Genomic DNA, 15,285 nt, shown 5'->3' with positions numbered 1-15,285 from the left:
GTTCAGACCACATGAGAGCCTGCTTATATATGGTGCTGAATACCCCAAGGCTTAGAGTCCTCAGCCCCTTGCACTGGCTTCTGCAGTTATTCCCACTCATGTTTGCAATTCCTCTGTAATTCCTCTCCCTTGAAATCAAATGTATTTCAGTTACACCCACAGGAGGAGACATTTTTAGTTATCTGAGTGTGTGAGCATACTGGGAAAGATGAGCTATTTAATATTCAAACCTTGGGCTGACCATGGATGGTATCAGTGCTGCCTCACAATAAACAGTTGTTTAGTCTGTTTTGCAGGCATTCTTTCGCTGTCTCTGCTCAGAGGATGTAATGCCTGAGAACAAGGTCGCCTGGGAATAATATGGCATAAAGGAGTATGATTCCAAACATCCGGGCAGAGCAGGGATAAATCACTGTCCAGTTAAATGCATCCCTTGCAGAAAGAGGCAAGGGCAGGAGACTCTTAAGAGCTCTTAAGAGGAATTCCAAACCTCAAGGACTTTATTAAATCTTCTGTTTTAAGGGCTTTCTGACTAAAGGAAGTTTGGTGCTGACACCCAAAGCTGTCACCACAGCAGTAGGTTGCTGAGGCCGTATTTTGGAGAGAATCCAGTTCAGTGTTGGGTCTTTCTTTTGACTCCCTTTAAGGTGACATCCTGCGCACCAGCCTGGTCTCTTAACCCTGCTTTTGGATCAGCTGAAAGAGCTGGGTAGACCCTTGAAAGAATTAAGATGCCTGTTCGATAGCATGGCTGTGAAGGTGTTTAAAAGGCCAGTTGAAGGCTTAGATTTCAGGAGGACAGTTGTGGAGCTTTTTAGTGGTCTCTGTCTGGGGTAGAAGAGGTTCTCTTTATCCTTGTCTAGGAGCACCTGGAATCTTTAAACTTGTTACTGTAGTTCTTTCTGTATGTCCAAGGCAGCTGACAAGTCCTGTTTGCTGCAAAACTGCTGTTGGTGTAGTAAAGCCATGCCATCAGGTGGTGAGAGTGGCTGCTGACCAGAAGGGTCCTGAATGTGAGAACTCCTTTTAAAATGGAGTATTCGGCTTTCCCTCCAATAAATGCATTTTTAGCAGAATCTGAGAGGTTGGATCCAGAGTGCTTCAAGTGTCATCATCGAGGGATTAAAACAGAAGCCTATATGTGGCCCCTGAGGCAGGATGAGCAAACTAACGTTTCTGGGTTTAGGGGTTTTTCTGCTTAAGCAGTAGCATGGGTGTTGGTTTTTCAACTTTGTTGTTCATGAAAAAAAGTAGGAAAAAGTAATGAAAAAGAAGTAATAGAAAAGTCAGAAATTCGTTCAAAGTGCACCTTTGGCAAAATACATTTGGCTGCTCCTAACAGCACCATTTAAAGGGAGAAAAGTATGCACTTTTAAAAGCTGGAAATCTTGATGATGCTCTACAGCTTTGCCACTCTCCTCTAACTTGCCTAACCCCGCCAGCGCACAGATTTTATGGCAGCCTTTCCTTTGCGAAGCAACGAGGCTTTGCATCTATTCCTCCCCTCGCTCCAGGATGAGAACAGATTGCCTCCAAAGCTGTGCCAGGCCCGGAGAGACGCTGCTCCATAAGCCGGCGGGAGAGGCTGATGCTGCTCTGGGAGAAAACCACGTGCCTGCCAGGAACCGCGCCTGGCGCTGCTTCCAGAGCATTAGCGCAGTTATGTAAACAGACCGTGTCTGCCGCTCATTAAAGAGCAATGGGGAAAAGAAAGGACAGTCCTACTTCAGCGGCTGCCGAGGGGATATAATTGTAGAGTACTTTGGGAAAATTACTGCTGGGAAGAGGAAGTTGCAGCCTGAAGCACAAATATGTAAGTCAGCCGGTGAATGCAGTGCAAGCATTGCATGTGAAGAGCACAGGCTGGGGAGTGTTAAATCTTACACAAACTCCCCCCAGCTCTTCCTTTGGTTGTGAGGATCATTTTCTGTGCCAGTAGGGAACAAAATGACGTGATTTAAAAACCCCTGAGCAGACAAACAAAAAAAATTGCAAATGTTTCAAGGGCCCAAGCAGCAGCTACAGTATAAATACCTTAATGAGATAAAAGGGAGGCTGTATATGAAGCATCCCTGATGAGTTTTAATCCTGTAAGAATAAAACAAAGCCATCAATCATCCGCTTTGTGTTGAAATGTCCATGCTTCTTATGCTGTCCATCAATTCAACAGTGGTTTGTGGATATTGCCTTACAAATAAATAAATAAATAAGATACACTTTGGACAGAGTGGAACAAGCTATTTTTTGTTTATATAATGATCTGTAAATCTCAGTACTCCTTCATACGTTACAAACACCACCATGTTCACGGGAAAGGCACGAATGCAGTTTAAACCCAGTCCTTTGAAAAGTATTTTTGCCCCCTCCTTTCTCACACTTTCCCTCACGCAGTGGATCAGGCCTTTGTACTTGTGCTGGTCCGATTCGTCTGTTTGCATGCGTGATTTGATGACATCCATGGGAGTAGCTAATCCCCAGGCCAGGACTCCAGCAAAACCACCAGCAAGCAGCACAACGAGAAAACCTGCAGGAGAGAGTCAAGGGAGAAGGGCAGGTCGCTTGCGTCTCATTCAGCTACAACCATCTCAGATTTGTCAACAGACTTTGGTGACTTTCATGTTTTTCAGGAGTTATTTCATGCAGCTCTTGCAATTGTGTGTTTCCAATGGTCTCAGAGAATTTTTGCACACATAACGCTTTGAACACCATGTGAACTAGATGTGGTACTCTAGATGTGTGTGAGAGCACTCACATCCTCATCAGATGGATCTAATTTTCATAATCCTCAGGGAGATGCTGTTTTGCTGAATGTTACCTATTCAGTCTTTTCTCAAAGCGAATAGTTGCTTTTTGGAGCCAAATCGCAACTAAGAACCTGAAGTGTCTTTACCTTCTCCACCTGGACTTTATATTCAAGCTCTGGACTGACCTTTATCTGAGCTCCATGATGGGTCCCAGGAGCTTTGTCCATGTTTCATTCCTAATTATCCTGTTTCTGCATTAACAGGGTTTCATATCCACTCTGGAGGCACCAGAGCGTGTGGACAGAACCCCTCCAGCAGGAGGAGGAGGAGCTGCTCAGGGACAAGGTGGGGCCAGTGAAACCCTCACATGCAGGCTGCTGGCACCAGCCCTGGGGCCAAAACACACAGGGCAACCCCTCGTGAGGATCTGGGTGAGGTTTTATAGGTACTGGGTGATGTTTGCCCAGAGCCTGGTTTCTGTCTTAGTGTGGGACTAAATAAGCCGTTTTTGCAGGTAATGCCAGATGCTTTCCAATACCTACCTGGTTTATTTCTCCCATCTGGTGTGAGCCAGTCGCACAAAGCAGAATAGGAAAGGAAATATATTGCAGAAGCAGAGCAATCCCTGCAGAGTAATGCAGAACAGCCCTTGTAGAGACCCCCAAAACCTTCCTCCTTGATGATAACCTTCAGACAGTGCAGAGACCCTCGGTACTTCGGCTTGGAAGCAGGCTGATGTGTGATGGAAGGGTGTGGGTTCCTCTGAGTCTGCATCCGAACTTTGGCCACTTCACTAGGGTTTGTCAACACAGCCTGCAACACCAGAGAATGGTATTTTAACCCTCACACTGAAACAGCTTTTGGATCTCCCTCGTGTAAATCCTTGTCTCCCAACTTTTCAGGCAATAATATTGCCTGTGAGTTCCAGCAAGCTCCAGCCTCCTCCTCTCTGCCTGTGCTGTTCCACCCAGCAGCAGCAGGACACGTGTGTGAGGTGCACTGGGCAGAGAGGAAGGCAAGGCAGGAATCAACACAGGATATTAAATATGTGTAACTACTTGCTAAACCAGATGGGTGTGGAAAGGGGATGTCCTCAGCTATAGGGAAGCATACATCAGGGCTCTTATTTGTATCTGTATTTGAAGCAAGACCATCTAGACTATAAAAAAATTAGCCCGTGTTGAGTCACTGACTGCTAGGAAGCACCTAGAAACCTGACCATCTGGACTGCTCTGTAAGAGGATTGTGACCTGGCACACATTTCTCCCCAGCATGCCATCGGCGTGAAGGGAGGAGCTCCACCACATTCACAGCACCTGTAGATGCTCACCCTCATCTGCCTGTGGAAAACTGCTCCCGGACCCAGCCTGGCCTTCCTGTCTGAGGATCCTGCACATTTTCCAGGCAGCATCACTTCTCAGTGGTACCTCGTTGAGTTTTAGGTCCTGGCAAGGCAACAGCGTGCTCTGCCCATTCCGGCAGCGATGCCGTGCCAGGCTTGTGCAGCCGCTGGGAAAGCACTGACCCGTGCTTCAACTCAGAATTATGTCTTTCTTACATGAACACACCATCGCAGCCACTTGGGGAGTTTGCTATGTTGTTTTTTCTTCCTTGTTCTGCGTTTGCTGCCAAGGTCTGTGTCACTTTAATGGCATGCTTTAAATGTCCTGGCGCTCCAAACCAAATCCAGCACGAGCTGCCCAGCAGGACTCGGCCACGCCACGGAGCTGACTAGTGAGGGGGCAGTGTGAGCAGAGCATGACCTCCCCTGCAAAAACAAACCCACCAGACTTGTTGCAGGCTCCCCTGGCCTCCCGGACCGAAAAAACATTTCCTGCTTTTCCAGCCGCCTATGTTTGTGAACAAGATCTCTTGTTGCGCCTTCCCCGTGGGCTGTTTACCTACCCGGGAAGCGCCGGCAGCAGCTCCAGCAAGGGAAACATCCAGCTTGGACGGCTTGGCATCTGCAGCCCCGTATCGCAGCTTGCAGATGGTACAGAGGAAGTTTTTGTATGCGCCAAAGGAAACAGAAGAAACCGCAGATACAGCGAGGACTGATGCAGTCACACCTTTGTAAAATCCCGGGACCTCGTGGGAAGCAGAGGAGAAAGGTGACTTTTAAGGGTGAATGGCATGGGAAAGCATCTGCCCAAAAGCACTGGCTGTACATTGCTGAATCAAAACTTACTGCCGCCTTACAGCTCATCAACCAAGCTAAATTTCACCCTGACCCCTCTCCCAACAGATGCTCATATGCAGCTGGTGCCCATCCTCCCCAAACGGACAGAGGCAGCTCTGCTTCCCTGAAACCGGGCATCTGCAACTGGTATCAGCAACTCTGGTGAGAGGTACCTACCTTTTCTCTCCTGTATGTTTCCTGGACACAGTGCCAAAATCCTCTGTAGTGGTTCTCAGTCTGAATTCTCACCTAGGAATACAGGGACAACTTTAAAATGCAGATATCAGATTAAAAAACAAGTAAATCAACAAATGCCATAGCAGAAAACCAGATAATTAACCATAAAATAGCATCACCAAACAATTTAATTTTGTTTTTCAAAAGACAAACAACACAACCAAATCCAGTGAGATATGCAGATGTAATGCAGATAAAGCATTATCATGGGACTAGTTTTCTGAAAAGCAGGGAGAAAACAAAAAGGCCTCTTTGTTTTTGTTCTATAGTCAAGAAATAAAGCTCCAACACATACCTTTACTGTGTCCAGTGGATAACCCACGGCTGTGCTTAGGCCACCTGAAACAGAGAGTATGTTAGAGATGGTTAACAGCTCATGTCACAACAGACCATTTCACCCATCACAGAAGGGCACTGGGGAATAGCAGAACACAGCTCCAGAGCCCAGCCATGCTTGGCACCAGACTTCTTGAGCTCCAGTAATGATGTTTGAGCCAAGAATGACAGAGAAAAATGCACATTTCTCTGTGTGACCAAGGCACACTCAGAGGAGGAAACAGAGTATGGGAAACTTATCAGGGAGGAACAAGAAGATGGAGCAAGATGAGACTGGGAGAAACACTGAGAGCACTCCCCCATGAAGGCTGAAGGGAGGATATTGGGGTATATTTGTTTCCTCTCTCAGCTCAGGCACTAAAGCATCTTCGGACTATGACCAAGCCTCCTCATGTGAGGTGCAAAGCATCCCCACCCAGACAAGAGAGTCTGGAGCAATTTGGGTTTTCTATGTTTGCTTTGGAAATATAAGGGAAAAAATAAAAGCAGCAGTCACAAGGATGCCTATAAAAGAGGGGTAGTCCTCACACATTACAGATTCTCAGCAACCTCTCTTGAGGACAGGAGAGGTGCTCCTGGCTGCCTCCAGAGACTGCTATGTCCTGGCTGAAGCCTGCAAAGCACATCTACAGCCCTGGGTGAGGAATTCATGAGGCATTTGGGACCACAGCATCATGCTGGAGTAGGCCTCTGAGGTGCATTTCCTACCAAGCACTGCTTCAAAATCAGATCAAGGAGCAAAAGCACGGGTATTTTGGTGTCCTGACAGGCTGGTGCCGGAGCTCTGCGGAGAGACCCTGCTCCCGCAGCCGCTCAGGGCTCGGCGGGATTAGGGGGCAGGGAGGGATTCGAGCTGGGGGTGTGCAAAGGCAGCAGCTCCAGAGCCCGTCCAGCACGGCCAGCTGACCATCACTGACAGCATGGCCAGAGCCCGGGGCCGGCTCAAGCCTCCACCAACACCCACACTCACTCCTAGAGCCTTAAAATAGCAGCTGGGTATGTATTAATCCTCTGAGACAAAGCTACTGCCTTAATGGCAAGTAAGGGGGGCTAAAGAGCTCCAACACGGATTTCTCGGTTGCAATAACAAATAGATCTGCCCCATGTCTGCCCTCACCTCACTGCATTTCTCAGCTCTGAGCTAAGTGTTATCAGGTACTAAAGGTGCTTTCCAGCAAACTTCCTCCCAGTACACCACCTGCCAAGTCACCTGAAAGGAAATCAGGCTGGAGAACGATGGAGCTGTATCCACGTGAGTTATTTAGACAGAGATCAAGTTCACACAAGTGCTGGATGAGCCCTTCAGGCAGCCAGGCATTCAGAGATACAGGGCATATCTGGTGGCTCACCTGTTGAAAACTGCCTCTCACTGAGTCCTTCTTTAAAAAAGAAAAATTAACACCCAAGCTACTTGAAAGTGTGTTAGTTGCTCTGGGCATGTTCATCTATGATTACATGGCTGCTTGAGAGCTCTGGAAAGCTCTCCCATGTTCTGGAGAAAAGCAGCAGCTGCTGTTGTGAGTCACCAGGAGACAAACCCAAAGTGTATTACTCAGAGGAAAACCACCAACAGCATCTTTCTTGCAGAAAATTGAGGTTTGTTCCTCAAAAACATCTATCAAACCTGACACCAGATAAACAGCAGTGAAGGGGAAAAATGGGCCAAGATGGAAGAGAGAGAATGATAGAAGAGAGAGGGCAAGGGGGAATACACAGGTGATAATATGGCTTGAAGAAGCAATGGCTTTGTCCAAGCAGAGTGACAATGCACAAAGTCATCTGGGGACACCTGTGCTGTCCCAGGTTCCTGGCCATCGGCCAGAGTAAACATGGGCACTGCCAGCCAGGGAAGAGCAGCACATAAGTCAATGCCAGGATGACAGTGCTGACCTCAGAGATGCAGTCCCCCAGCCCAAGCACCCCACCTCAGCTGGGAGGGTTTGACAAATCTCATCATTTTCAGAATTTCTGATCCTTAGAGGAGATGGCCATGGTGACCAGATGCTGGTGACACAAGGGCACCATGCACAGCTAAGTCCTGGCTCACTCCACTGGCTCAGGAAGGCAGGAGCTTTGACTCATGCAGATCATATACCAAGGATGATTTGGGTCAGTGTTTGACAAGAACCGACCTCCCTTCTGGAGAAATCGCCCTGTTCACACATTAAGATGCAAAGACAGCAGCCCAGCAGGTTGCCCAAAACAGACTGTTTCAGCCCTAAAGGCTCCCCATCACCTTGGTTCCAGAGGACCAAACATCTCCACTTGGGAGAAGACCATAAAAGTAAATTTTTCACTGTTCCCAGCAAAAATGTGAATTCCTCAAACGTCCAAATAACCCAGCCTACCATGAACTGTGCTACTTAGGGGCACAAAGCAGTCCAAGCAGTTGTCAGAGCTGAGGAGCTCAGCCAAGTCTATCAAAGGCTGAGGAATGAGGGCTCTGCACGCTCTCACACGGTATAAATAGCCTGGGACTTAGATAGCATGACCCACACGTGCCCCGTCTGCACAGCAGAATCCAAGAAGGCCAGCAATGAATAGTGGGCATGCAGGAGAGGCTTCCTGTGGGACTCCTGCTGAGTAACACTGCATCAGCTGCGACAAAAATAAATAGCAAAATCAGGTGAATTACCTTTTTTTTATTTTAGTGAGCCATTTTTATGCCTCCTTTATCTCAGATATTCCCAGGCATTGAGCAAAGGTTACAGCATGCCCTACACACAGAGTGGACAAAATGGATCACTCACAGTCACTACACAAGTCAGGTCACTCTGAGCAGGCAACTCAAATAAGGAGAGATGCTGGTGGGGTGGCAATCACCAGGGAGCAAGTGGCAGCTGTACAGAGCTCACCAGGCTGCAACAGCTCTGAGCTGTTGGCAAACTCTTCATCCAGGGAGAAGCAGGAATCATTGTCCATGCACTGGATGGTCAGACAGCAATTTTCAAAAACCTTTGTTTTGTGCAGAATTGGGAACATCAGTGCCCCAGACCTTAAATGAGCTGAGCTTCATTCAGTAACATGACCCCAGCAGGAGCTGTTTTAGCTGTAAGGAGAAGAAGACAGCATGTTCCTTCTATAGGGGGATTATTTTATCTGCCCTTGGCCTGCATGTAACCTACCAGTTGAGGGAAAGCCCAGTCATGCTGCGGACCCTGCTGCTCTACCTCGGCTTCACTTGCCCAAATCTTTACTCCTGACGTAAGAGTCAAGTCATCCTGCAGTCATCAGCAGCCCTAGTCAGCAATCCCCATCCCCTGTCACGGCCCAGGCTGCTGCTGTAGCAGGGCTACAAGGCATGCATGGGATCATAGGAAAATTCAAGTTGAAAGGGACCTTAGGGGGTCTCTAGTCCAACCTCCTGCTCAGTTTTACTGGACAGGAAGGACTGCATCCTAAACATCCAGCCACATTTGATGGTTATAGAAAGTCTGCACAGTCACTAAGCATGTTCCTCTCATGTTTTTTCTGTCTGGAGCCGTAGTAGATCACTGTTGCTTGGGCTGAAGATGCTGAGTTTATCTCATGGCCACAGAATCCATTGCCCAGAGGTGATGCACAGTATTTGTGCAGCTGCCTGAGGCTGCCAGAGGCTGGATCATTACATGGAATTCGAATGGGCATGACCTCTGCTGTTTCTCAGATTTGCTTAAGCCGTGCTTTCTCCAAGACACTGAAAATAGATCTGGGTCACAAGAATGTAATTTACTAAACAGAAACTCTTATTTCCTATGTTGCCTTGACTTGCTTGATGCGCTTCAGCTGGGTTCATAGACTCCTTAGGAATATGAAAACTGCTTCAGCTCTAGCAAACATAAACCACAAAACAGGCTCAGCACTAAAAACATCCCAGTTCTTGCAGGAAAGCTGTCGAACCCCAAGATCTGTCCCATGTGAGGGTAAGGATGATGGCCCTGAAGCCCTGCCCAGGTATCTCCCATGTGTCTATGGGTGAGGTCCCACCTCTGTCAGCCAGTGAGAAGTTGCAGTATCCCTCCTAGAAAAGCTCTGAGCTGAACATAAAGGACAGGACGGAAAATCTTGCTCTCTTATGCTGAGGTCAGTAAAGTGCCTTACAACAAGGGAAGACTTTTCTGGTCCCAGCTGGATCTCCACAGCCTGCATCCTCTCAGGCTGAGCCTGTGTCCAGGGCACCCATGGGAGAGTCTTGCTGCATGGCCGGGCAGAACATGATGCTGGCACCTAGACAGGGGGTCACAGCACAAACCCTGGCTTTGCGTGGGAGCTGGGACAGGAAACCAAGGTGAATGGCCATGTTTAAACTGTTTTCAGCTCTCCATGTTCCCTTGCAAAAGAAGTTTGTCCTTAAATGACCTGTCTCAAACTGTGCTAGAAAAGCAAAGGAGTCCAAGCAACAAACAGAGTTGTCTCTGCCCCACCATGAACGTGAGTCTCAGAGGAGGTTTGGTTAATCCTTTTGGGATGGACATCCTGTTGCCAGCCCTAGCACAGGGCTTCCTTCTCCACAAGGTTCTCTGAAGTCAGGAGGGAAACATGAGGAGAAAGACAAGCTACCATGGAGGGGCTGGTTATATCCCCCTCTCTCATGAAGGGTGTCTTTCTGAGCAGGGTCTCCCAACACCCCAGGAAGACCAACACCCCAAGCACAGGCACAACAGGCTCCTCCAGGGCTGGATGCTGCTGAGATGCCAAACTTCGCCCCACTTGCACATATTGGGTGATGAGCAATTAACAGGCACAGGGTAAAACTCAGCATGGTCCTTCCCAGGACAAGCACACCTGCAGCAGGACCACAGGCTGTTCCTGGTGAGGGGAAAAGCCAAATTTCAGCAAATCTCAAAGTGAGATCTGACATGCAGGCTTGGGCTGGATGTCTCAGCCACCTGGCAGGTTTACCTGGCCTTTCTGTCAGTGGTGACCCAAAGGCTTTTCTTGTGGTATTTATTGCATATATTATCTTGTATACTCCACTAAATCTAGTGAGATTTCAGCAAAGAAATGAGACTGATGGGTACATTTTGTGGTTTAAAACAAAGATGGGTTTGAGCAGTACATGCTCTAAAAATGTCTAGAATTTAATCACACTTCTCTCCTGTTACTTTTTTTATATACAGCTAACCTACTTTCTCCCAGATCACAGCCTGCTGCATAGCTCGCCTGCACTGAGTTCACCGCCACAATTGCAAATACATCTTAACCTAAGATATTGCAGAGGTCATTCATCCAGACATACTGAATGCAATAAGAACACTGTGCTTCCTCCCCTCCTGTCTCACAAATCACATCCTCAGCCCCCCAGAGCCACCATCCCAGCAGCCTGCTGGGACCCCTAGATGCCAGACACGTGAGAGTTTCACTGTCTGGGCAATACAAGCCGGTTTGCATCCACACAAAACCTATTACATTCTGTCTCTTCCTATTAGAGTTTTACCCTGTCCCACTGCAATCAGACCCAAGGAGATTGCAGGCAATGACCTCAGCTGACCAAGCTGCAGCACTGCCTCTCCAGCAGCTCTGTGAACCTGTTCTGATGACATTTTCCATTTAATAAGGAAGAAAACACTTTTAACAAGCAGTCCCCATCAAAAGGCTCTCAGTTCTGCTATTGAGACCTGCTCTTTAGCTGAACAAGAAGGAAACACAGCTATCTGCTTTCGTTAACAAGCACTAATTCATGTATTTACCTCCGATGGCCCCAGCAATGAAATCCATCCAGAGTGTGGCTGCTGCCTTAATCACCCTGCCCGAGCGTCAGGGAGCTAGAAGGGACGAGGATACCGGTTCAGTCTTCCCGGAGCCCTGCCGGTCCTTCAGAGACACCAATTTGCAACATGAATCACCTTCCTACAGGCTGCTCTTGCCTCTGGGGAGAGCCTTGTGGATACTTGATGAATTTGTACACTGGTGGCAGAGCTGGGAAGCCTGGAACGGTTCCAGGAACACAGTGAATAAGTAATCCCATGAAGCCCTGAAATGCTGCGCCAGAGCTGCTGTTCCCAGTGCCCTTTTGCTTGGAAAGTCACAAGGGGTGGTGACTCGCAGAGTGAAGCTGGCTGTGAAGGGGCCATCCCCTGTTGAACTAACTAGCCCCAGAAGACAGCTTTGCACACTTGTTTGCCAGAGGACTCTGTTGGCCTGCACCACCGAGACGCTGCACCACCGAGACGCTGCATTGGTGGCTATTTACAGGATTCCTCCTCCCCTTATCCCAGCACACTCTTTCTCCTACTGATGGATCACACACCTTTTCCATTAATGAAAATTCCTTCTGCCTTTACCAAGCCATTTTTCTTACTTCCCGAACCCACAAACCTGACCCTAAACATCTACGTAGATCCCCATGGATTATTACCCACTCATTGTGTACACACATGGTGAACCCCAGAAATTAACCCAACCACATCCAGAGTATTTGCTTCTATTTCAGACAGCAGCATAGTTTTCCCAGCCCCTGGAGCAGCTCTCCTTCTCCACTTCTTGCTCAGTCTCCCAAGCCCCTTTCCAATGTCAGCTCCTTGCAGAGACACCCGCTGGTCAAGGGGAACCAAGAGCTCAAGGAAATGCCATACTGCCTGTTTTTGCACAACAGTCCCGTTACCAAAGGGTGCCTCATCTGCGTGTGGAAGGTTACACTTTGCCCAAAGCTGACCCTGAAAACCAAAGTCCTGATGCAATGAAGGGCTTGCCAAGCCATGACCTGAATTGTACCCCTCTTGTAGAGGTTTTCCCGGGTCAGAGCCAAGGCACATTGGCAGCAAATGGAAAAGAAAATTTCACGGCTGCTGCCCCCTAGGGCAGCTTTACAGGGGAGCTGAGGACTTTAGTACCCAGTGCTGTTTCCTGCACATTTCCCAAGAACCTATTTCTCACTGAAGCACATATTTTGGGGCTGCTGTGCCAGTGACATATAGCACAGCTTGGTGTGAGGGCACAGATTTCCTGGAAATCGAAAATGAAAGGATTTTTATTAACTTGCTTCCTGTGATTTCTTGTGCACCCTTCCCTGAATGCTTTCTATTCTGGAGAGAACAGATGATTCCAGTTTATCATGCAAGGATAGCAAAAACTTAAAACCAGAAGTAAAATATTATCTAGAGAGATAGCAATGTAGCTGCAAAAACACACTGGGTTATTCAGTAGCTCTTCCTTGTTATACCTGGTGTCCGTGCAGGAGTTATTAATGGTTCATCAGCGGTCTGCACATGTCAAGTGCACAGAAATTTGTCGTTTCCTCTTCTCCCATTGTCCAATTCTGCTGCTGTCCTTGCAGGACCCCTCCAGCAGCAGAACCAGGTGTGGGATCTGTTGTGTCAGTGACACACAGGGACAAGGACACAGTCCCTGTGGAGGGGCAGCCTGGGACGACATGGGGGGGAGCTTTTCTACACATCACAGTGACTGGTGATATATCAGCAAGAAAATAGAGGCTGGCTGGCATTTCACACTGGCTGACTAAAGCATCAGGGCTAATTAGTATTTTCCATGAAACATCAAAAGACCAATAAAAATTCCTACCTTCTTTAGCTGAGCTGAACAGCTCAAAGGGAATCTTCCCCATGAAACCCTCTGAGATCGTAAAAATAAACCCAACCGACCCAATCCCCTTCCTTTTGTGGAAGAAAATTAATCCTTTGTTTATTTTTTTAACCTCCATTCATGCCAATGCTTCTAGAAAAATGTCACTTGCTTTATATAGCAGGAATCTGACTCCATAACCTTTTGATAATGGTTTTGGTCACTTCAATGAGACATACCAGGTCAGGTTTTGCATTTGACTGGGATTGCTTTGCAAACAGAGGTGATTCAGAAGGTGTCCATCTAAAAGAAGAATGTTTTGGGGCTTGAACCATTTCACCTTGTCCCACGAAGGTATCTCTGGGACAGCCAGCTCTGGAGGAGTGCACACACACAGCTACTTCAGGGACATCTGCCTCAGCGAGGGCTTAGCAGAGTAACACGAGCCCCAAGCAAACACAGTCACCACTACAGTACTCTCTGCTCCTGGTGTGCCAACAGGACTTAGGGGAAAATAGGATCCACTGCCATGCTCAGCCTGGCCACCACGTGACAGCAGCAAGGCAGGAGTCTCCTGGAAGAGAAGCCCCACACAAGGGTTCAAGTGCTCACGCGAGAGGAAATACTGAGGAAGGTGTAATCCTGAGGGAAGGAAACCCCATCTGAGAAATGAAGCCTGTGTTACTGCTGGCATGCTCCAAACAGCACAGACCAGCTCCCTGCCAAAGAGAGGGACCCTCAAGGCAGCAATTCAACTTCCATTACCAGGAGTCCTCCCAGAGACAGAGTCCTTGAAGTCTCACTCTTCTTCACACCTTGCTGAAGGAGCTTCCTCCTTCATCCCCTCTTCCCTAGATTTCAGAGATATTTCAGAGCCTTATTAATTAACCAGAACCAGATCCCCCAGTGCTACAGGTCAATACAGTCAGTCCAGAAAATCCATCCCAAAGAAATCTTGAGTTATCAGGCATTTCTTCAAGATGAAATACAAATCATTCCTGTCCCACTTTGACACAGTGTCCAAGGACTACAGATTCAGAGATCACTGCTAGTCCAGCTTGCAAATAACCACCATGGTCCACATCTATGCAGGGAGGAGAGAAAGTGCCTGGTCCAAACCCAGGTGGTCTTCTGAAAGCAGGCCCTAGGAAATCGCACACAAAACATGTTTTGAGCCTCCACAAGGGATAGCATTCCATGAGAAGTAACTCACAAGTCCTTTCCTTCAGTAGCCAACTGTTGAAGAGTGATTTGTTCTAAGTGGGCCAGTTTCACAGGTGATTTTGAGCAAGCAGAGCATTGAAAGTGCTGACAGATAAAACGACATCTCATGGTATGAAGCAATCTGCAAGAAATCATTAAACTGAGTGATAAAAAGTGAGGAAGGCCCTAATTTTGCCCAGTGTGTGATGGATGAAACACTCCATTTGCTTCACAGGAGGAGGCAGCTGTCTGCCCACCCAAGTAGAGAGAACTGTTCCATGGCAAAGCGGCAGCAGGTCTAGAGGACTGCTACAAGAGATGGAGCAAAAGGAAAAGGGGAGAGGGAGACTTTAGGTAGGCAGTCAGTGTTAAATAATATCATGTAGATGACACAAAATAGAAAGGGCTTCCCTTTACCCCTCTTCCTCCACAGCTCACTCCCAGGACATTAGCAACTCCACCTGTCCTGCAGAGCCTGTCCTCTTTCAACTCTGCCATGACCTGCCAGCTCATCCAGCCAGATTTGCTGAGAAAATGCTCCTTCCTCATTTCCTGCCATAACGTGCTGCATTTTCTATCCCGCCTGCGCTGTGCAATACCACACTCACATGCATATCCATTAACTCCTGTCCAATTTCTTTTGGAAAAATCCTTGACTGGAGAGACTGTTCAAACAGCGTTACCCTGCTACGTCACCGGGCTGTTTGCACATTGCATTACAGGAAAGAGTGACACCAGCAGTGCTGAGCTGGCAGAGCCTGGCACTTGGCTTGCATGGTGGGGGTGGAATGGGGGGTGGAACCTCCTGGCTCCAGCTGTGCTATGGATTTTCAAATCAAAGTGGCTCCTTGTCTTTTATCTCAGGTACTAAAGGAAAACCAATAATTCCAAGGACTCAAGCACTCACAGCAGGAATCTCACAGCAAAACAAACAGAAGCAGTAAGGAAAACACTCTGAGCACTGGCAACTTCATCAGGTATAAATGATATGTGATTTCACCTCTGGAGAGCTGATAGAAGCTGTCATAGGTTAGCAAGCATAGTCCCGGAAGGGATGTCCTTGCTAAGGGGTGCTTACAGCTTCCT

General features: G+C 47.9%; 1 protein-coding gene and 1 long non-coding RNA gene across 6 annotated transcripts in view; one reads left to right on the top strand and one right to left on the bottom strand.

Moving 5' to 3' along the window:
• SLC25A47 (solute carrier family 25 member 47) overlaps positions 1 to 11,459 on the bottom strand; it is a 12,756-nt gene extending 1,297 nt beyond the window's left edge. The window contains exons 1-7 of one of the 5 annotated variants that reach the window (XM_042047971.1): positions 11,166 to 11,458; positions 5,456 to 5,499; positions 5,101 to 5,172; positions 4,650 to 4,832; positions 3,287 to 3,557; positions 2,376 to 2,524; positions 2,035 to 2,088 (exon numbers count right to left, since the gene is read on the bottom strand). In XM_042047971.1, coding sequence (XP_041903905.1) covers positions 2,083 to 2,088; positions 2,376 to 2,524; positions 3,287 to 3,557; positions 4,650 to 4,832; positions 5,101 to 5,172; positions 5,456 to 5,499; positions 11,166 to 11,193 — 753 coding nt within the window. In that variant the 5' untranslated portion in view covers positions 11,194 to 11,458 and the 3' untranslated portion in view covers positions 2,035 to 2,082. The other 4 variants (XM_042047972.1, XM_042047970.1, XM_042047974.1 and 1 more) reach the window with 4 other exon arrangements.
• LOC121674024 lies at positions 4,776 to 15,285 on the top strand. Its single transcript, XR_006019406.1, has 3 exons — positions 4,776 to 4,855; positions 4,990 to 5,092; positions 15,064 to 15,285. It is a non-coding gene; the product is annotated as an uncharacterized LOC121674024 (long non-coding RNA).

Source organism: Corvus kubaryi, unplaced genomic scaffold, assembly GCF_017639235.1.
Source record: "Corvus kubaryi isolate FWS band 111438036 unplaced genomic scaffold, C.kubaryi_AGA036_p1.0 66, whole genome shotgun sequence".
NCBI classification, from domain to species: Eukaryota; Metazoa; Chordata; class Aves; order Passeriformes; family Corvidae; genus Corvus; species Corvus kubaryi.
The sequence above is the reverse complement of the archived record's forward strand: the minus strand, read 5'-3'. Positions and strand labels throughout refer to the sequence as shown.